This window comes from Chiloscyllium punctatum, chromosome 31 (genome assembly GCF_047496795.1).
Source record: "Chiloscyllium punctatum isolate Juve2018m chromosome 31, sChiPun1.3, whole genome shotgun sequence".
Lineage (NCBI taxonomy): Eukaryota > Metazoa > Chordata > Chondrichthyes > Orectolobiformes > Hemiscylliidae > Chiloscyllium > Chiloscyllium punctatum.
This window is the reverse complement of record NC_092769.1, coordinates 66,060,600-66,083,897: the sequence shown is the minus strand read 5'-3', so window position 1 is coordinate 66,083,897 and position 23,298 is coordinate 66,060,600. Positions and strand designations below refer to the sequence as shown.

Below are 23,298 nucleotides of genomic sequence, written 5' to 3'. Positions count from 1 at the left end.
TGACCAGGACAGTGCTCCACCAGAGTGACCAGGACAGTGCTCCCAGAGTGACCAGGACAGTGCTCCCAGAGTGACAAGGACAGTGCCCCTGAGTGACCAGGACAGTGCTCCCCCAGAGTGACCAGGACAGTGCACCCCCAGAGTGACCAGGACAGTGCTCCCCAGAGTGACCAGGACAGTGCTCCCCCAGAGTGACCAGGACAGTGCTCCCAGAGTGACCAGGACAGTGCTCCCTGAGTGACCAAGACAGTGCTCCCAGAGTGACCAGGACAGTGCTCCCAGAGTGACCAGGACAGTGCTCCCCAGAGTGACCAGGACAGTGCTCCCCCAGAGTGACCAGGATAGTGCTCCATCAGTGACCAGGACAGTGCTCCCCCAGAGTGACCAGGACAGTGCTCCCAGAGTGACCAGGACAGTGCTCCCAGAGTGACCAGGACAGTGTTCCCCCAGAGTGACCAGGACAGTGCTCCCCCACAGTGACCAGGACAATTCTCTCCCAGAGTGACCAGGACAGTGCTCCCTGAGTGACCAGGACAGTGCTCCCCCAGAGTGACCAGGACAGTGCTCCCAGAGTGACCAGGACAGTGCTCCCAGAGTGACCAGGACATTGTTCCCCCAGAGTGACCAGGACGGTGCTCCCAGAGTGACCAGGACAGTGCTCCCAGAGTGACCAGGACAGTGCTCCCAGAGTGACCAGGACAGTGCTCCCAGAGTGACCAGGACGGTGCTCCCAGAGTGACCAGGACAGTGCTCCCTCAGAGTGACCAGGACAGTGCTCCCAGAGTGACTAAGACAGTGCTCCCAGAGTGACCAGGACAGTGCTCCCTCAGAGTGACCAGGACAGTGGTTCCAGAGTGACCAGGACAGTGCTCCCTGAGTGACCAGGACAGTGCTCCCAGAGTGACCAGGACAGTGCTCCCAGAGTGACCAGGACAGTGCTCCCCCAGAGTGACCAGGACAGTGCTCCCTGAGTGACCAGGACAGTGCTCCCCCAGAATGACCAGGACAGTGCTCCCTGAGTGACCAGGACAGTGCACCCCCGGAGTGACCAGGACAGTGCTCCCAGAGTGACCAGGACAGTGCTCCCAGAGTGACCAGGACAGTGCTCCCTGAGTGAGCAGGACAGTGCTCCCAGAGTGACCAGGACAGTGCTCCCAGAGTGACCATGATAGTGGGTCTAGTGGGATGTCCCTCGGAGGGATGGAACTGACCATATGGACAAAACCTGATGTGATCGCAGAGTTACGGTCCGGCACAGAAAAGGCCCAATTTACCCACCAAGTGTATGTTGGCACTCTCCTGTGGTGATGATCCTGCAGCAGTGCATCACCATCACAAGGGCTGCAGCAGTGGATCACCTTCACAAGGGCTGCAGCAGTGCATCACCATCATAAGGGCTGCAGCAGTGCATCACCATCACAAGGACAGCAGCAGTGCATCATCGTCACAAGGGCTGCAACAGTGGATCACCTTCACAAGGGCTGCAGCAGTGCATCACCGTCACAAGGACAGCAGCAGTGCATCACCATCACAAGGGCTGCAGCAGTGCATCACCATCACAAGGGCTGCAGCAGTGCATCACCATCACAAGGACAGCAGCAGTGCATCACCATCACAAGGGCTGCAGCAGTGCATCACCATCACAAGGGCTGCAGCAGTGCATCACCGTCACAAGGACAGCAGCAGTGCATCACCATCACAAGGGATGCAGCAGTGCATCACCATCACAAGGGCTGCAGCAGTGCATCACCGTCACAAGGGATGCAGCAGTGCATCATCGTCACAAGGGATGCAGCAGTGCATCACCTTCACAAGAGCTGCAGCAGTGCATCACCATCACAAGGGCTGCAGCAGTGCATCACCGTCACAAGGGCTGCAGCAGTGCATCACCATCACAAGGGCTGCAGCAGTGCATCACCATCACAAGGGATGCAGCAGTGCATCATCGTCACATGGGCTGCAGCAGGGCATCATCGGCACACGGGATGCAGCAGTGCGTCACCATCACAAGGGCTGCAGCAGTGCATCATCGTCACAAGGGCTGCAGCAGTGCATCACCGTCACAAGGGCTGCAGCAGTGCATCACCGTCACAAGGGATGCAGCAGGGCATCATCGGCACAAGGGATGCAGCAGTGCATCATCGTCACAAGGGCTGCAGCAGTGCATCACCGTCACAAGGGCTGCAGCAGGGCATCATCGGCACAAGGGCTGCAGCAGTGCATCACCATCACAAGGGCTGCAGCAGGGCATCATCGGCACAAGGGCTGCAGCAGTGCATCACCATCACAAGGGCTGCAGCAGTGCATCACCATCACAAGGGCTGCAGCAGTGGATCACCATCACAAGGGATGCAGCAGTGCATCACCATCACAAGGGCTACAGCAGTGCATCATCGTCACAAGGGCTGCAGCAGTGCATCACCATCACAAGGGCTGCAGCAGTGGATCACCATCACAAGGGCTGCAGCAGTGCATCACCATCACAAGGGCTGCAGCAGTGCATCACCATCACAAGGGATGCAGCAGTGCATCACCATCACAAGGGCTGCAGCAGTGCATCACCATCGCAAGGGATGCAGCAGTGCATCACCATCACAAGGGCTGCAGCAGTGCATCATCGTCACAAGGGCTGCAGCAGTGCATCACCATCACAAGGGCTGCAGCAGTGCATCATCGTCACAAGGGCTACAGCAGTGCATCATCGTCACAAGGGATGCAGCAGTGCATCACCATCACAAGGGATGCAGCAGTGCATCATCGTCACAAGGGCTGCACCAGTGCATCATCATCACAAGGGCTGCAGCAGTGCATCATCGTCACAAGGGATGCAGCAGTGCATCATCGTCACAAGGGCTGCACCAGTGCATCATCATCACAAGGGCTGCACCAGTGCATCATCATCACAAGGGCTGCAGCAGTGCATCATCGTCACAAGAGCAGCAGTGCATCACCATCACAAGGGCTGCAGCAGTGCATCATCTTCCCAAGGACAGGAGCAGCGCATCACCAGCACAAGGGCTGCAGCAGTGCATCACCATCACAAGGGATGCAGCAGTGCATCATCACAAGGGCTGCAGCAGTGCATCATCGTCACAAGGGCTGCAGCAGTGCATCATCATCACAAGGGCTGCAGCAGTGCATCATCATCACAAGGGCTGTAGCAGTGCATCATCATCACAAGGGCTGTAGCAGTGCATCATCGTCAAAAGGGCTGCAGCAGTGCATCACCATCACAAGGGCTGCAGCAGTGCATCACCATCACAAGGGCTGCAGCAGTGCATCACCGTCACAAGGGCTGCAGCAGTGCATCACCATCACAAGGGCTGCAGCAGTGCATCATCGTCACAAGGGCTGCAGCAGTGCATCACCGTCACAAGGGCTGCAGCAGTGCATCACCGTCACAAGGGCTGCACCAGTGCATCACCGTCACAAGGGCTGCAGCAGTGCATCACCGTCACGAGGGCTGCACCAGTGCATCATCGTCACAAGGGCTGCAGCAGTGCATCATCGTCACAAGGGCTGCAGCAGTGGATCACCATCACAACGGCTGCAGCAGTGCATCACCGTCACAAGAGCTGCAGCAGTGCATCACCATCACAAGGGCTGCAGCAGTGGATCACCATCACAAGGGCTGCAGCAGTGCATCACCGTCACAAGAGCTGCAGCAGTGCATCACCATCACAAGGGCTGCAGCAGTGGATCACCATCACAAGGGCTGCAGCAGTGCATCACCGTCACAAGGGCTGCAGCAGTGCATCACCATCACAAGGGCTGCAGCAGTGCATCACCATCACAAGGGCTGCAGCAGTGCATCACCATAACAAGGGCTGCAGCAGTGCATCACCGTCACAAGGGCTGCAGCAGTGCATCACCATCACAAGGGCTGCAACAGTGAATCACCATCACAAGGGCTGCAGCAGTGCATCACCATCACAAGGGCTGCAACAGTGCTACAAGATGAGGGAATGGGGAATAAATGCAGCCATGACTGTAAGCCTGGGGGGGGGCGGGGGGGGGAGTGAGGGGTCTGCGGAGAGTTGTACTGTCTGCAGTGCTGCTTTCTTAAGCGCTGCTCTGCGTTCCCAGCTCAGGGTTAAATGTGGATCCACCCCCAGCTCCGTCGCCTGAGTTACCCAGTGAATGAAAAATGCACGGATTACCTCTCCCAGCAGAGTGACACAGACGTGTCTCATTTCCTTTGACAGATGGGCTCTCCTCACAGGAATGGTCTGACACACTAAAGAATGAAAGGTCCACACTCACCACCCCAAAGCCCGTCTTGAAGTCTGTGTCTCTCTGTAAAAGCGCAGTCTTAACGATACAAAAGTGGCTTCAGTCAGTCCTGCGTTTGCTCGCTGTGATAATGTCTCGGCACGTTCAGCGGTGCTCCCTGACAGTGAGGGGACAGCACGCCCTCTGGTTTTGTGGACGCACTGGTGAATGTTTCTCCCCCTGCTCAGTGTGTCCCTTCGGGCTGCACCCCGTGAAGTGTCACACTCCCTCCGCCTGAATCCTTGGCCACCGAGTGCCATCAGGGATGAAAGGAGTTTTAGGGAAAGGACGAGAGGGTTCAAGGGGAATCAAGTCGGAATCGTGTCACCCAGAGGATGTTGGAAATCAGGAATGCGCTGCCTCTAGGGGTGATACAGGCCTCCTAACACTTCGGGTGGTTTGGCTCATCAAACTACATCTGGAACACACTTGACTTTTTAAAAAAAAATTGAAGTCTGGCCTTTCTGCTTCTTGGATTTGGAGGAGGTTTGGTCGGGACCATGACACTTCCCAGCTGCTGAGTTTTTCGAGCGTTCTCCGTGTCTGGGTTCGAACAGAAAATATCGACAAGGCTGAGAAAAGGGCTTGCAGCAGGTAGGTGCAGGAGGCTGGAGTGGACATGGTGGGCCGAAGGGCCTTTCTGAGGTCGACGTCTCGAAACTGTGGGAGGGAGAGCCCTCTGAAACTGTGTTCTCAAAGGTGCACCTCCTTTCAACTGTGCCCTCTCTTTTTTTCTAGGCTGTCCGATGTGAGGAGACATCTCCCTGCCACCCAGCCACGAGAGCGTGCGCGGTTCCTATAAGACCGCCTCTCAACATCAATGGCTGGTCCCTCAAAGTCTCCTCACAGACCAAAATCGGAGGTGGAGTGGACAGCGAAGACGGTTACCTCAGAGTACGACAGGATCTTGATCGGGTGGGCCAATGGGCCGAAGAGTGGCAGATGCAGTTTAGTTGAGATAAATGTGAGGTGCTGCATTTTGGAAAAGCAAATCAGGGCAGGACGCGGGGGTGCTGCCGTATAAAGAGCCCTTGGGGTGCAGGTTCATAGCTTCTTGGAAGACGCAGGTAGACAGGATAGGCGTTCGGTACTCTTGCTGTCATTGGTCAACGCATTGAGTATTGGAGCTCGGAGGTCATACTGCAGCTGGACAAGACAATGTTTCGGCCACTGTTGGAATATTGTGTGCAGTTCTGGTCTGCCTGCTATAAGAAGGATGTTGTGAAACTTGAAAGGGTTCAGGAAAGATTTACCAGGATGTTGCCAGGCTCAGAGGGCCTGAGCTACAGGGAGAGGCTGAATAGGCTTGGGGCTGTTTTCCCGGGAGCGTCGGAGGCTGAGGGGGTGACCTTATAGAGGTTTATAAAATCATGAGGGGCATGGATAGGGTAAATAGGCAAAGTCTTTTCCCTGGGGTGGGGCAACCAAAACTAGAGGGTTTAGGGTGAGAGGGGAAAGATGTAAAAGAGACCTAAGGGGCAACTTTGTCGCACAGATGGAATGGAATGAGCTGCCAAAGGAAGTGGGGAGGCTGGTACAATTGCAACATTTAAGAGGCATCTGGATGGGTATATGAATAGGAAGGGTTTGGAGGGATAAGGGCCGGGTGCTGGCAGGTGGGACTAGATTAGTTTAGGAGATCTGGTCAGCATGGACAAGTCAAACCGAGGGTCTGTTTCCGTGCTGTACATCCCTGACAGGGAACCCAAGCCTCAGAGTCTCTTACCTTGATGCTGAGGATATGCGTACCAGCCTTGACCAGTTCATCGGCCAGCTTCAGGTAGTAATCCAGTGAGTACTTGGTTCTGTTGGGGTCACAGACATCCCCGGTGTAGGATATGGAGGCCTCCACCACACCACCAGCGTTCCCGGCTGCCTCCATGCCCAGGATCATGTTTGGCAGGTAGTTCAGGGAGTCGAACACGCGGAAGATGTCCATCCCGTTCTCCTTGGCTATTTCGCAGAACCTGAAGGACACCTCACGGGGTGAGAATCGGCACTGTCGCTAGCTGCCTTCCCCTTCCCCCATCCACCTCCCCCAGACACGTTGGGACCAGACGGGGCTCCGCGTTTGCACTTCCGGGTCTCCCTCCCCCTCCCCCCCCACCCATCCTTCAGTGCCTTTCTCCCTCACTCCTTCACTGCCCCTTCCCCCCACCCCCAACCCCGCCCCATTCAATACATCCAATCGCCCTACCTCCACCACTCCCTCTGGTGTTCCTATCCCAAAATTCCTGATCGGATCACTTAAACAAAATCACGCTTTCCCAGAACAAGCATTGGCTCTGCTCCCCACCCCCCCCCCCCCATCCCCCTCTTACCTATAAACCTCTGGAAAATTCTAGAAATCTGAGTCAAATGCGGACAACGCAGGAGGAAACCCAGTAGGGGGAGACTATGGCCTAGTGGTACGATCACTGGAGCATTAATCCAGAAACTCAGCTGATATTCCAGGGCAGATCGTGGAATCTGAATTCAAGAAAAGTCTGGAATTAAGAGTCTAATGATGACCAAGACACTGCTAACGCTTGTTGGAAAAGCCCATCTGGTTCACCAATCCCCTTGAGGGAAAAGTAATCTGCCATCTTTACCCGGTCTGGGCCTACATGTCACTCCGCCCATCCCCCCCACCGGCAATGTGGTGGCCTCTTAACGGCCCCCTGGGTAATTAGGGTGGGCAATAAGTGCTGGCCCGGCCACATCCTGTGAGTGAATTAAATACAAAGAAGCCCAGAGTTAACATTTTGAGGACGGTACCTCACCCCTTTCAGAGGACGGTTGACCGCGTTGCTATGGAGGCTAAGAACGGGTAAATATGGCTGACGTCCCTCACAAGAGCACTCAAAATTGAGCTCCACTTTGACCGTTTGGTCCATTTCCAAGCAGCAGTGTAGTTTTATTCTATATGTTCACTTTCCCCTCAGGGTATGGAATGCTGGTCCAGTGGTATGGTCACCACACCACCACTGAGGTATACAAGAGGCATGGATAGAGTCAATAGCCAGAGACTTTTCCCCAGGGCAGGATTGACTGGTGCAAGGGGTCAGCGTTTTAAGATATTAGGAGAAAGGTAGAGAGGGGATGTTTGAGGTAGGTTCTTTACCCAGAGAGCTGTGAGTGAATGGAATGCGTTGCCAACGGTGATGGTGGAAGCAGAGTCATTGGGGACATTTAAGAGACTGCTGGACATGCACATGGACAGCAGGGAGTTGAGGGGTGTGTAGGTTAAGTTATTTTATTTTATGTTAGGATTAATGCTTGGCACAACATCGTAGGCCGAAGGGCCTGTTCTGTGGCAAATGGTACGTCAGTGAGAGGGTTGGGGTACAGATGCGGGGAGAGTCTTGCTGCCATTATACAGGGTGAGACCACCCCCCCCCGGGGGGTTGTGAGCAGTTTGGGGGACTCGGTAGCTGAGGAGGGATGTGCTGACAAGGGAGGGAGTGCAGGAAGGGTTCCCAGACTGATTCCCCGGATGGTGGGACTGACATATGAAGAGAGACTACATCGGTTCGGACTGTACTCACTGGAATTTCGAGGAATACATAGATATCTATTAAATTCCAAAAGGACCAGACAAGTTGTTCCTGATGACCTGGAGAATTCAGAACCGGTGGTGGTGGTGAGGGGGGTGGGGGGGGGGGGTGGGGGGGGGGGGTTGGTCACAGGATTATGCTGCTTCAGGATGGGGACAAGGAGAAATGTCTTCACCCAGAGAGTGGGGGATCCTGTGGGATTCTCTGTCAGTGAAACCAGCTGAGGCCATATTGAATGTTTTCAGGCGAGAATTAGATGTAGTTCCTGGGCCTAAAGGATTGAAGGGTGTGAGGGAGAAAGTGGGGACTGAGTTGCATGATCAGCCATGATCCTATGGAAAGGCAAAGCAGGCCGGAAGGGCCGAATGGCCTTCTCCTGCCCCGAATTACTATGCCCCTCCATGTGAGGGCAGTGGCTTCTTTGTGTCAGAGGAAGGTTGACAGTAAGAGTGCACGGTACATGGGGATGGGGGTGACACAGAGCGAGGGAGCGCTCGGGTTGGTGAAGAGGGAGGTCGTAGATGTGGGGGTCGTCAAGGATTGGCGCGGGGGTCTGCGAATCACAGGGTGGCTCCAGCCTGTCACCGCGGTGCCAGCTCTCCGAAGGAGCGACGGCCTCGCACCGCCACCCGCCGCCATTCCTGTTTGGCCCAGAAAAGGCCTCGAGTGAGCCTGCCTCCTAGCGCACTCTCAGGCAGGTTCCACAGTGTATCTGGGCAGCTAAGGCATTGGAGAGCATGCAGAAAAGATTCAGAAACGTAGTCCCAAGTGACGGGGAATGCGGATGGGGGTTTGGAGGTGCTGGGGGGGCGGGGGGTGGGTGGGGGGGGGGGGTGTGTGGCGGCGGTTCGGTCCATGAGGGAGCAGGAGTACGCCATTCAGCCTTGACACAAGAAAATCTTCTGGCCTTACCCAGTCTGGTCTACATGTGGCACCAAACCCCAGCAACATAATTGCCTCTTCTTAGCTTCCCAATGGGCAATTAAAGGGTGAGGAAGAGTCAGGGACAGCTACATCTAGCGTGCAAATTGAGTTCTAGAGATAAACAGTTTGGATATGGCCCCTTCGGTCCAACTCATCCATGCCGACCGGAATTCCTAAATTAATCCCATATGCCAGCACTTGGCCCATATCCCTCCTGAACGCTTCCTTGGTAAGGTCACACTTGGAGTACTGTGTACAATCTGCTCCAGAAAGAATGTCAGTGAGGGTGTTACTGAGACCGAAGGGTTTGGTATAAGGAGAGTTATAAGGACAGCCTGCATAGGCTGTGACTTCTCTTTCCCTGGAGTGTAGGAGGCCGGAGGGTGACCTTATAGAGGTTTACAAGATGAGGTGGATGGTCAAGGTCTTTTCCCCAGGGTACGGGAGTCCAATACGAGAGGCCACAGGCTTAAAGAGAGAGGAGAAAGATTTAAAAGGGACCCGAGGGGCAACCTTTTCACCCAGAGGGTGGTGTGTACGTGGCACGGACTGGCAGAGGAAGAGCTGTCTGTTTGTCTGGTAAGAGCTGTCCCAGATGAACAAACCAGATGCGTTTTTACAACATTTTCCCGTCACCAAGGCCCAGACCTAAATTGAGAGCTGAGGCCAAGGTGAGGCCTAGTGACTTGTACGGATCCAGCAGGAATTGAGTGCTTTTGTATCCATTGCTCTTCCATTGATAAAGGGGACATGTTTGCGAAAAAAAAAGTCTTGACAATTAGTCCCTCCATCTTGGACAGCAAGGATGTCTCACAGTACGGAGGAGATGGCAAAGGATCACGTGATATCTGGGATCTGGGGAGTTGTCATCCAGACCTGTTCAGCCCTCACTATCTCCCAGAGATATCTGAACCTTCAGGAAGGTATTTGGACCTGATCCGAGATGGTACTCCCGGAACATCAGGAGGGGATGAGTGTAATGGAACACTGATGGATTTATTGCAACTCCTGGTGTCTACATATATTACAAGCACAATCACAGGACGTGGGCATCGCTGGGTAGACCACCATTCAGCGCCCATCCCAAATTGCCCAGAGAATAGTCAAGAGTCAACGATATTGCTGTGGGTCTGGAGTCACATGTAGGCCTGACTAGGTAAGGATGGCAGATTTCCTCCCCTTTATTGGTGCAAATCAGGGCAAGACTTATACTCTTAATGGTAAGGTCCTAGGGAGTGTTGGTAAACAAAGAGACTTTGGAGTGCAGATTCATAGCTCCTTGAAAGTGGAGTCGTAGGTAGATAGGAGAGTGGACAAGGCATTCGATACACTTGTCTTTGTTGGTCAGAGTATTGAGTACAGGAGTTGGGAGGTCATGTTGTGGCTGTCCAGGACATTGGTTAGGCCCACTGTTGGAATATTGCATTCAGTTCTGGTCTCCCTGCTATAGAAAAGATGTGAGACTTGAAAGGGTTCAGAAAAGATTTACAAGGATGTTGCCAGGGTTGGAGGGTTTGAGCTACAGGGAGAGGCTGAACAGGGTGGGGCTGTTTTCCCTGGAGTGTCAGAGGCTGAGGGGTGACCTTATAGAGGTTTATAAAATCATGAGGGGCATGGATAGGATAAATAGACAAAGTCTTTTCCCTGGGGTCGGGGAGTCCAGAACTAGAGGGCATAGAGTCAGAGAGAGGTACAGCATGGAAACAGATCCTTTAGTCCAACTTGTCCATGCTGACCAGATATCCGAAATAGATTTGCCAGCACCCGACCCATATCCCTCCAAACCCTTCCTATTCATATACCCATCCAGATGCCTTTTAAATGTTGCAATTGTACCAGCCTCCACCACTTCCTTTGGCAGCTCATTCCACACACGTACCACCCTCTGGGTGAAAAAGCTGCCCCTTAGGAATCTTTTATATCTTTCCCCCTCACCCTAAACCTATGCCCCTCTAGTTCTGGACTCCCCGACCCCAGGGAAAAGACTTTGTCTATTTATTTTATCCATACCCCTCATGATTTTATAAACCTCTATAAGGTCACCCCTCAGCCTCCGACGCTCCAGGGAAAACAGCCCCAGCCTGTTCAGCCTCTCCCTATAGCTCAAACCCTCTGAGCCTGGCAACATCCTTGTAAATCTTTTCTGAACCCTTTCGTGTTTCACAACATCCTTCCTGTAGCAGGGAGACCAGAATTGCACGTAAGGTGAGAAGGGAAAGATTTAAAAGGGACCTGAGGGGCAACTTTTTCACGCAGAGGGTGGTTATGGGTATGGAATGAGCTGCCAGAGGAAATGGTGGGGGCTGGTACAATTGCAACATTTAAGAGGCATCTGGATGGGTGTATGAATAGGAAGGGTTTGGAGGGATGTGGGCCAAGTGCTGGCAAAATGGGATGAGATGAATTAACGATATCTGGTGGGCATGGACAAGTTGGGCCAAGGGGTCTGTTTCCTTGGGGTACATCTCTGTGACTCTAGTGAACCAATTGGTATTTATGACAATTGATAATGGTTTCATGGTCATCAGTCGATTCTTAATTCCAGACATTTAAAAAAAAATGTAATGAAAATTCCACCCTGGTGGGAATTTGATGCTAGCTCCCCAGAACATGACCTGAGTTTCGGGATTAGTGGCCCCCCCACTCAAGCTAGGCCAGTCTGATGTAGAGTGTACCATGTCCCTGACAGTACGCATCATGTTGTGAGAGACCTGCTAGGACACACGCTGTGATACGGTGCGGTTATCAGGGATGTTTCCCCAGAGGGGGTATCGCGTACCAGCCGAGAGACGTCACGCAGGGAAGGGGCGCATGGGCCAGCTTACTTGTGCACCGCGTTGTCCGGGTAATTGGTGTAACCCACAGCGTTGGCGCCCCTCAGGAGCATCTGGAAGGGGATGTTGGGAATCAGGTCTCGCATCTCCTGCAGGCGCTTCCAGGGACACTCGTAGAGGAAGCGCATCGCCACGTCAAACGTGGCACCTGCGGGTGAGAGGGCACTGGGGTCAATTGGCATCCGCCGAGCAAACAGGGAGTGGGGGGGGGGGGGTCAGCAGCGAAGCTAGACACATGAACGAGCCTTTTCTTAACCGCAAACCCACCCCGCCCCCACCATGACCAAACTAAGACAAAGGAGAAAGTAGGGACTGAAGATCAGAGTCGAGAGTGTGGTGCTGGAAAAGCGCAGCAGGTCAGGCAGCATCCGAGGAGCAAGAGAATCGATGTTTTAGGTGTGGGCTCATTCCTGATGAAGGGCTCATGACCGAAACGTCGATTCTCCTGCTCCTTGGATGCTGCCTGACCTGCTGTGCTTTTCCAGTCTTGACTCCTACCTCCCAACAACACTCATATTCATTCTCGTTGCAACGGCAACGTGCTTTTTTTTCCCATTCCCTGTTCGCAGATTAAGCTCAGTGAGAAAGGAAGTGTCCCTTTTGTTGAATCTTGTCCCCACCTGACCTTCTCCTGTGAGTGTACAGAAGGAGATTTTATGACAGTGTGATGACTCTGTGCCTTCAAGAGATTTATTTTGTCCGGGCTGCTTTTAAGAGGAAGATTGAACGAGTGGTTACATAAACAACTCGTGAGGCCTTGGGTTTTTTTTTAAAAGTCAGAACAGTAGATGAAGCCTGGCTGGGCGTTGTCACCTCTCACAGACTAGGATTTCTAGTTTTTCCTTAACTTTCAAATTCAGGAGAAGCTGCTAGAGTCTTGAGGAAGTAGAGGCTATTTTTTCCCTTTTCTTGCTGACAATCGGAAGCTGGGATTTCTCTCTCTGCTGCTGAATTGCATTTGAGACAATCTGTTTTCTGAATTTGCCTTTTTGCAGAGGGATGTGTTTGTGGGAAGTTACTACATTGGAACAGTTAATTGACAATAGTTACTGTATCTATTATTCTGTTAAGTTTTCCAAAAGACTTAAGTTATTCTAAGTTCTTCTTTCTTTTGTTGTATTTTAACTATTGTTATGAAATTGAAGGCAAATACTATATCTTTAAGAGAGAGTGACTGCTGTTCGGAACTGAGAGCTTACAAGAGCAGTCTCAGAGTGTACTGGAAAACTGGAAATATGTAACATTTGGCTGTGAACTGCAACCTGAGTTGGTTGCTTTTTTAACAAGTTGAATTTAACCAATCAGATTAAACTATGTCCAGGATACTAAGACCCAATCGAGTTTGAATTTATTGTTTTGCCAACATCGAACCAATGAGATGATCCGATGTTGGGGACATAAAATGTTTGAAAATCAGACAGAACAACTGCCATCAACACGGATTCAAGAAATTAGGAAACACTCCCAAACAAAGGGATGGTTTGCTTTTAATACAAAACGCATACACAGTAAAAAAGAAGGATGCCGACCCAGGAAGATCCTCAGCCAGAAGAAGACAGACACCGAAGACGACAGCCGCTGGGTGGTTTTGAAATTAAGTTGATGTAATTTTAATAAGTGTTTTATTGGAACAGTATATCATTATGGAGTTGGAGGCAGGTAATAAGCAGAAAAGAGAAAGGTGGGGGGGGGGCTCAGAATTGTGAATAGTTGTTGTTTAATGTTCATTTTTAGAATTAAAGAATATATTGGTACTATTTTCTTCAAATGATGGAATTTGGGAGTTCTCTGCCTTTCATACTTTAACAGATTGAGGTGAGGTGAGCTTTTCTGGGTGTTTGGTTTAATTAACAGAAGGGTTCACAGGCGTGTCATAACACTATAGTGTTTGAATAAATTGTGTTTTGCTTGACATCAAGTAGTTTGACCAGTCACATTGCATCTGGAACACAGCACTTTACATTCATGTTTAAAATACAAAACGTCAAGGTCACCATCTTATAATATTTTGAAGGGGGTCTGGTCTGGTCTGGTCCATAACAGCAGGCAGTTCCTCATTCTGTTCTGATGTCGCCACGTATACAAGTCAGAACGCATAACTGGACAATATAACGCAGGACGGGAAATTGGATCTTTAAACTTACACCTCTGTGTGGGAATGCCTTTAAACGTACAAGCATCCATAACTTGGGTGTTCACATGGGGACCCCCTGTATGTCACTAAGTGCCTCAAATCACTTGATGTGATCCTACGTCAGTGACATTTTTTTTTCTGGTCCAGACTATCTTTAAGATGCCCGCGTTGGTATGGTTGGCAGTGTTCAAGCTCCTGGGCCCATCGCACCAGGCTGGCCACAACCTTTTCTCTCCCTTCTTTATCTTTCTCTTCTTTCTTTTCTTCATCTTCTGCTGTTGTGAGGAAGCTAGGGTGGTGTAGGCAGGGGGACGGCTACAGCAGTGATGGTCCTCCGAGTGGGGACTCCTGGCTAAGGTGGGCCCCGAGTGGGGACTCCTGGCTGAGGTGGGCCCCGAGTGGGGACTCCTGGCTGACGTAGGCCTTGAGTGGGGACTCCTGGCTGAGGTGGGCCCCGAGTGGGGACTCCTGGCTGACGTAGGCCTTGAGTGGGGACTCCTGGCTGAGGTGGGCCCTGAGTGGGGACTCCTGGCTGAGGTGGGCCCCGAGTGGGGACTCCTGGCTGAGGTGGGCCCCGAGTGGGGACTCCTGGCTGAGGTGGGCCCCGAGTGGGGACTCCTGGCTGAGGTGGGCCCCGAGTGGGGACTCCTGGCTGAGGTGGGCCCCGAGTGGGGACTCCTGGCTGAGGTGGGCCCCGAGTGGGGACTCCTGGCTGAGGTGGGCCCCGAGTGGGGACTCCTGGCTGAGGTGGGCCCCGAGTGGGGACTCCTGGCTGAGGTGGGCCCCGAGTGTGTACTCAGCAGGTTGTCAGCTGTGGCAGTGATCGTATCTGGGCCAGGGATTCCTAGCTGTGGTAGGTCATGAGCATGGCTTTTAGGGAATTCCTCATTATTGTAATTACAGCGGGGACTTCTTGAGGCCTGCACACCTTGCAGAGACCTTACAGAATCCCTGGAGCTGTGTTTAAAGCCTCCTGGTAAACAAGGTGAACTTTTTATTGAACTGGTTTTCATTCTTTTTGTAACTCAAAATGGAGCTGGTTTGTGGTGACAAAACACTTTTCACTGTATCTCTCTAGACGTATACGACAATAAGTAACTCATTCTGAGTTAACGCACTGTCGGAGGGTCAGTGCTGAGGGAGTGCCGCACTGTCAGAGGGTCAGTACTGAGGGAGTGCTGCACTGTCGGAGGGTCAGTACTGAGGGAGTGCCGCACTGTCAGAGGGTCAGTACTGAGGGAGTGCTGCACTGTCAGGGATACCATCTCTCAGAGCAGACTGGTATTGTCTCTGCCTTCCCATTTACTGGGAAATGGTGTGGAGGTTTTGTCGGTGGGCGTCAATGGGAGGCAATCTGCAGATGTGGTGACATTAACCAAAAGAAGGAGCCTGATCGTCCAGTTGTTAATGACTTGCTGTTTGAGATTGTGTGCAGTTTGTAGAATGGCTAACCCCATTTCCTACCTTACAACAATGGCAAAAGCACTGCATCACTTCTCAAACACTTTGGGGTGTCGTAAAAGGCACTCCAGGAACGCAAATCTTTTCAAAAAGTGCAAATCCACCTCTCTGGCTTCAGCCATTCTTCCTTCTGATGACTCAGGAGTTTACAAATCGGAGTTAAATCAGCTCGTGAAAGCAGTATTTCCATGGAAACTAGTGCTCGGTGAATACATTACAGTCAGCACCAACTCAGTCTGAGCCTTGCGCAGTGCCTCACAACGAGACCTCACTGTTAGATTACAGAGACAGCTCTGTGACGTGCTGAGGTCTGACACTGGGCCGCACGGGCACTGAGAAAGCCAGCCATGACAGGGACAAGAGGAGGCAATCCTACCCCTCAGGCATTCAATACGATCATGGCTCATTATCCTACTCCCTTGCTTTCCAATCCCCAAGAACGATATCTAACTCCTTCCGGAAAACATCCAATGTTCCGGCCCCAACCACCTCCTGTGACAGATTATCCCACAGGCTCTCCCACTTGCTGGATGAAGACATTTCTCCCCATTTCAGTCTGAAACGACCCCACCCTGTAATCCTTAGACTGTGACCCCTTGGTTCTGGATTCCCTGGGTCATCAGGAACATCCTCGACCATGTCAAATCCTGTTAGGATGTTGTCGCTTTCAACAAGATTCCCTTCATTCCTCCAAGCCCCAGCGAATATAGTCCTAACCGATCCAGTCTCTGTTCATACGCCAATCCTGCCATTCCAGGAACCAGTCTGCACTCCCTATGTTGCCAGAACATCCTTCCTCAGACCCCACACAATATTCCAGGGGGGTAGTCTCACCACGACCATGTACAATCGCAGCAAGACTTCCCTGCTCCTGTAACTCAAATCCTCTCGCTATGAAGGGCAATGTCCAACTTACCCTCGAAATGTTGACATATTGTGATGTCGATATTGATACAGAGGTGCCCATTATAAATGCGGTCGTAAGTTCTGATGAAGGGTCACTCGACCTGAAATGGTAACTCTGATTTCTCTCCACTGACGCTGCCAAATCTGCGGAGCTTTTCCAGCAATTTCTGTTTTTGTTTTGGATTTACAGCATTGGCAGTTCTTTCAGTTTTTATTCCCCATTATACATGCTGACTCAGCCCTTTGCCATTATAGATAAAGTCAGTTCTGATAATGACACAATAGTTCCACTCTCGTGAGCTCTCACGTGAAAAGAAAATCGTGCAATAGCCCTGCCATTTAAATGAATGGGGCCAGAACTGCGTGAGAGCCAAAACAGGTTAGGAAAGTTCACGTTCGGCAAATAACGGTCAAAATTCGAAAATTGCATGGAAGCCAATTCGCCTTGAAGAAATAAGCATTATCGCAGAACTGACTGTATTGGTACAGAGACCCCCATTATAAATGTTGATACAGCCCTTTACCATTATAGATATTGATATAGAGTTGCCCCATTATAAATGTTGATATAGCCCTTTACCATTATAGATACTGATACTGAGACACCCATTATAAATGTTGATACAGCCCTTTACCATGATAGATATTGATAAAGAGATCCTCATTATAAATGTTGATACAGCCCTTTACCATTATAGATATTGATACAGAGAACCCCATTATAAATGTTGATACAGCCCTTTACCATTATAGATATTGATACAGAGACCCCCATTATAAATGTTGATACAGCCCTTTACCATTATAGATATTGATACAGAGATCCCCATTATAAATGTTGATATAGCCCTTTACCATTATAGACATTGATACAGAGATCCCCATTATAAATGTTGATATAGCCCTTTACCATTATAGATATTGGTACAGAGATCCTCATTATAAATGTTGATACAGCCCTTTACCATTATAGATATTGATACAGAGATCCCCATTATAAATGTTGATATAGCCCTTTACCATTATAGATATTGATACAGAGACCCCCATTATAAATGTTGATATAGCCCTTTACCATTATAGATATTGGTACAGAGATCCTCATTATAAATGTTGATACAGCCCTTTACCATTATAGATATTGATACAGAGATCCCCATTATAAATGTTGATACAGCCCTTTACCATTATAGATATTGATAAAGAGATCCTCATTATAAATGTTGATACAGCCCTTTACCATTATAGATATTGATACAGAGATCCCCATTATAAATGTTGATACAGCCCTTTACCATTATAGACATTGATACAGAGATCCCCATTATAAATGTTGATACAGCCCTTTACCATTATAGATACTGATACAGAGACCCCCATTATAAATGTTGATATAGCCCTTTACCATTATAGATACTGATACTGAGACACCCATTATAAATGTTGATATAGCCCTTTACCATTATAGATACTGATACTGAGACACCCATTATAAATGTTGATACAGCCCTTTACCATGATAGATATTGATACAGAGATCCCCATTATAAATGTTGATATAGCCCTTTACCATTATAGATACTGATACAGAGACCCCCATTATAAATGTTGATACAGCCCTTTACCATGATAGATATTGATACAGAGATCCCCATTATAAATGTTGATACAGCCCTTTACCATTATAGATACTGATACAGAGATCCCCATTATAAATGTTGATACAGCCCTTTGCCATTATAGATATTGATACAGAGATCCCCATTATAAATGTTGATACAGCCCTTTACCATTATAGATATTGATACAGAGATCCCCATTATAAATGTTGATATAGCCCTTTACCAGTATAGATACTGATACAGAGATACACATTCTCAATGTTGATACAGCCATTTACCATTATCAATAATGATACAGAGATCCCCATTATAAATGTTGATACAGCCCTTTACCATTATAGATACTGATACAGAGATCCCCATCATAAATGTTGATATAGCCCTTTACCATTATAGACATTGAGACAGAGATCCCCATTATAAATGTTGATACAGCCCTTTACCATTTTAGATATTGGTACAGAGACCCCCATTATAAATGTTGATACAGCGCTTTACCTTTGTAGATACTGATACAGAGATCCCCATTATAAATGTTTATTTAGCCATTTACCATTATCGATATTGGTACAGAGTTGCCCCATTATAAATGTTTATTTAGCCCTTTACGATTATAGATATTGATACAGAGACCCCTATTATAAATGTTGATACAGCCCTTTACCATTAGAGATACTGATACAGAGATCCCCATTATAAATGTTGATACAGCCTTTGCCATTATAGATATTGATACAGAGACCCCCATTATAAATGTTGATACAGCCCTTTACCATTATAGATATTGATACAGAGACCCCTATTATAAATGTTGATACAGCCCTTTACCATTATAGATATTGATACAGAGACCCCCATTATAAATGTTGATACAGCCCTTTAACATTAGAGATATTGATACAGAGACCCCCATTATAAATGTGATACAGCCCTTTACCATTATAGATACTGATACAGAGATCGCCATTATAAATGTTGATATATCCCTTTACCCTTATAGATATTGATACAGAGACCCCCATTATAAATGTTGCTACAGCCCTTGACCATTATAGATACCGATACAGAGACTCCCATTATAAATGTTGATACAGCCCTTTACCATTATAGATATTGGTACAGAGATCCCCATTATAAATGTTGATACAGCCCTTTACCATTATAGATATTGGTACAGAGATCCCCATTATAAATGTTGATATAGCCCTTTACCATTATAGATATTGATACAGAGACCCCCATTATAAATGTTGATACAGCCCTTGACCATTATAGATACCGATACAGAGACTCCCATTATAAATGTTGATACAGCCCTTTACCATTATAGATATTGATACAGAGACCCCCATTATAAATGTTGATACAGCCCTTTACCATTATAGATATTGGTACAGAGATCCCCATTATAAATGTTGATATAGCCCTTTACCATTATAGATATTGATACAGAGACCCCCATTATAAATGTTGATACAGCCCTTTACCATTATAGATATTGATAAAGAGATCCTCATTATAAATGTTGATACAGCCCTTTACCATTATAGATATTGATAAAGAGATCCTCATTATAAATGTTGATACAGCCCTTTACCATTATAGATACTGATACAGAGATCCCAATTATAAATGTTTATTTCGCCCTTTACCATTATAGATACTGATACAGAGACCCCCATTATAAATGTTGATACAGCCCTTTACCATTATAGACATTGATACAGAGACCCCCATTATAAATGTTGATACAGCCCTTTACCATTATAGATATTGATACAGAGACCCCCATTATAAATGTTGATACAGCCCTTTACCATTATAGATACTGATACAGAGACCCCCATTATAAATGTTGATATAGCCCTTTACCATTATAGATACTGACACAGAGATCCCCATTATAAATGTTTATTTAGCCATTTACCATTATCTATATTGGTACAGAGTTGCCCCATTATAAATGTTTATTTAGCCCTTTACCATTATAGATATTGATACAGAGACCCCCATTATAAACGTTGATACAGCCCTTTACCATTAGAGATACTGATACAGAGACCCCCATTATAAATGTTGATACAGCGCTTTACCATTATAGATACTGATACAGAGATCCCCATTATAAATGTTGATACAGCCCTTTACCATTATAGATATTGATACAGAGATCCCCATTATAAATGTTGATACAGACCTTTACCATTATAGATATTGATACAGAGATCCCCATTATAAATGTTGATATAGCCCTTTACCATTATAGATATTGATACAGAGATCCCCATTATAAATGTTGATATAGCCCTTTACCATTATAAATATTGGTACAGAGATCCCCATTATAAATGTTGATATAGCCCTTTACCATTATAGATATTGATACAGAGTTGCCCCATTATAAATGTTGATACAGCCCTTTACCATTATAGATACTGATACAGAGATCCCCATTATAAATGTTGATATAGCCCTTTACCATTATAAATATTGGTACAGAGATCCCCATTATAAATGTTGATATAGCCCTTTACCATTATAAATATTGGTACAGAGACCCCCATTATAAATGTTGATACAGCCCTTTACCATTATAGATACTGATACAGAGATCCCCATTATAAATGTTGATACAGCCCTTTACCATTATCGATATTGATACAGAGATCCCCATTATAAATGTTGATATAGCCCTTTACCATTATAAATACTGATACAGAGATCCCCATTATAAATGTTAATATAGCCCTTTACCATTATAGATACTGATACAGAGACCCCCATTATAAATGTTGATATAGCCCTTTACCATTATAGATACTGATACAGAGATCCCCATTATAAATGTTGATACAGCCCTTTACCATTATAGATATTGGTACAGAGATCCCCATTATAAATGTTGATACAGCCCTTTACCATTATCGATATTGATACAGAGATCCCCATTATAAATGTTGATATAGCCCTTTACCATTATAGATACTGATACAGAGACCCCCATTATAAATGTTGATATAGCCCTTTACCATTATAGATACTGATACAGAGATCCCCATTATAAATGTTGATACAGCCCTTTACCATTATAGATATTGGTACAGAGATCCCCATTATAAATGTTGATACAGCCCTTTACCATTATAGACATTGATACAGAGTTCCCCATTATAAATGTTGATACAGCCCTTTACCATTATAGATACTGATACAGAGATCCCCATTATAAATGTTGATACAGCCCTTTACCATTATCGATATTGATACAGAGATCCCCATTATAAATGTTGATATAGCCCTTTACCATTATAGATACTGATACAGAGATCCCCATTATAAATGTTGATATAGCCCTTTACCATTATAGATACTGATACAGAGATCCCCATTTTAAATGTTGATACAGCCCTTTACCATTATAGATATTGGTACAGAGATCCCCATTTTAAATGTTGATACAGCCCTTTACCATTATAGATACTGATACAGAGATCCCCATTATAAATGTTGATACAGCCCTTTACCATTATAGATATTGGTACAGAGATCCCCATTATAAATGTTGATACAGCCCTTTACCATTATAGATATTGGTACAGAGATCCCCATTTTAAATGTTGATACAGCCCTTTACCATTATAGATATTGGTACAGAGATCCCCATTATAAATGTTGATACAGCCCTTTACCATTATCGATATTGGTACAGAGATCCCCATTATAAATGTTGATACAGCCCTTTACCATTATAGATATTGGTACAGAGATCCCCATTTTAAATGTTGATACAGCCCTTTACCATTATAGATATTGGTACAGAGATCCCCATTTTAAATGTTGATACAGCCCTTTACCATTATAGATATTGGTACAGAGATCCCCATTATAAATGTTGATACAGCCCTTTACCATTATAGATACTGATACAGAGACTCCCATTATAAATGTTTATTTAGCCATTTACCTTATCGATATTGGTACAGAGTTGCCCCATTATAAATGTTTATTTAGCCCTTTACCATTATAGATACTGATACAGAGACCCCCATTATAAATGTTGATACAGCCCTTTACCATTATAGATATTGATACAGAGACCCCCATTATAAATGTTGATACAGCCCTTTACCATTATAGATATTGATACAGAGATCCCCATTATAAATGTTGATACAGCCCTTTACCATTATAGATATTGATACAGAGATCCCCATTATAAATGTTGATACAGCCCTTTACCATTATAGATACTGATACAGAGACCCCCATTATAAATGTTTATTTAGCCATTTACCTTATCGATATTGGTACAGAGTTGCCCCATTATAAATGTTTATTTAGCCCTTTACCATTATAGATACTGATACAGAGACCCCCATTATAAATGTTGATACAGCCCTTTACCATTATAGATATTGATACAGAGATCCCCAATTGAGTCAATGGGCTGTAGCATGGCAGATAGAATTTGATTTGTATAAACGTGAGGTATTATATTTTGGTAAAACAAACTATGATAAAACTTATATAATGAAAAGCAGGGCCTTGGGCTGTATTGTAGAACAGAGAGACCTACAGTTTCAGGTATATAATTCTTTGAATTTTCATCTCATGTAGATAAGGCATTTGGCGTGCATGCCCTCACTGCTCAGATCTTTGAAATGTAGGAGTTGGGAAGTCATGTTGCGGTTGTACAGGACATTGGTGAGGCCTCTTCTGGAATACGGTGTGTAGTTCTTGTCACTCTGCTACAGGAAGGAATATTGTGAAACTGGACGGGGTTCAGAAGAGATTTATAAGGGATGTTATAAAGGGTTGAGTTATAAGGAGAGGCTGGGTCTGTTTTCACGGAGCGTGGGAGATTGGGAGGGAAGCTGACAGAAGTTTATACAATAATGAGGGGTACAGATAAGGTGAATGGCAGGTGCCTTTTCCCCAGGTTGGGAGATTTCAAGACTAGGGGCACATTTTTGAGGTGAGAGGAGAGAGATTTTAAAAAGACATATGGGTCAGACGTTTTACACAGAGGCTGGTGCGTGTGTGATTAGATTAGGTTAGATTCCCTACAGTGTGGAAACTGGCTCTTCGGCCCAACAAGTCCACACCGACCCTCCGAAGAGTAACCCACCCAGACCCATTTCCCTCTGACTAACGCACCTAACCTATGGGCAATTCACCCTGACCTGCACATCTTTGGACTGTGGGAGGAAACTGGAGCACCCAGAGGAAACCCACGCAGACACGGGGAGAATGTGCAAACTCCACACAGACCATTGCCCAAGGCTGGAATCGAACCTGAGACCCTGGTGCTGTGAGGCAGCAGTGCTAACCACTGAGCCACTGTGCCACCCTGAGGAAGTGGGTACAGTTGCAACATTTAAAAGATATTTGGATAAGGACATGAATAGGAAAGGGTTTAGAGGGATATGGTGTTGGAAGAGCACAGCAGTTCAGGCAGCATCCAAGGAGCTTCGAAATCGACGTTTCGGGCAAAAGCCCTTCATCAGGAATAAAGGCAGTGAGCCTGAAGCCTGGAGAGACCACAATTACCCTTCCCACGTGGTTAAAGATGCCCTCCAATGCATCTTGTCTACATCCCGCATCTCCGC

General features: G+C 47.3%; 1 protein-coding gene across 4 annotated transcripts in view; it reads right to left on the bottom strand.

Annotated features, from left to right (window-relative positions):
- Positions 1 to 23,298, bottom strand: part of LOC140457003 (pyruvate carboxylase, mitochondrial-like) — a 1,063,875-nt gene that overhangs the window by 97,348 nt on the left and 943,229 nt on the right. For all 4 annotated transcript variants that reach the window (XM_072550900.1, XM_072550899.1, XM_072550901.1 and 1 more), the window contains 2 exons: positions 11,558 to 11,714; positions 5,999 to 6,239 (listed from right to left, as the gene is read on the bottom strand). In XM_072550900.1, the coding sequence (XP_072407001.1) occupies positions 5,999 to 6,239; positions 11,558 to 11,714 (398 nt within the window). The remainder of the gene's footprint in view (positions 1 to 5,998; positions 6,240 to 11,557; positions 11,715 to 23,298) is intronic.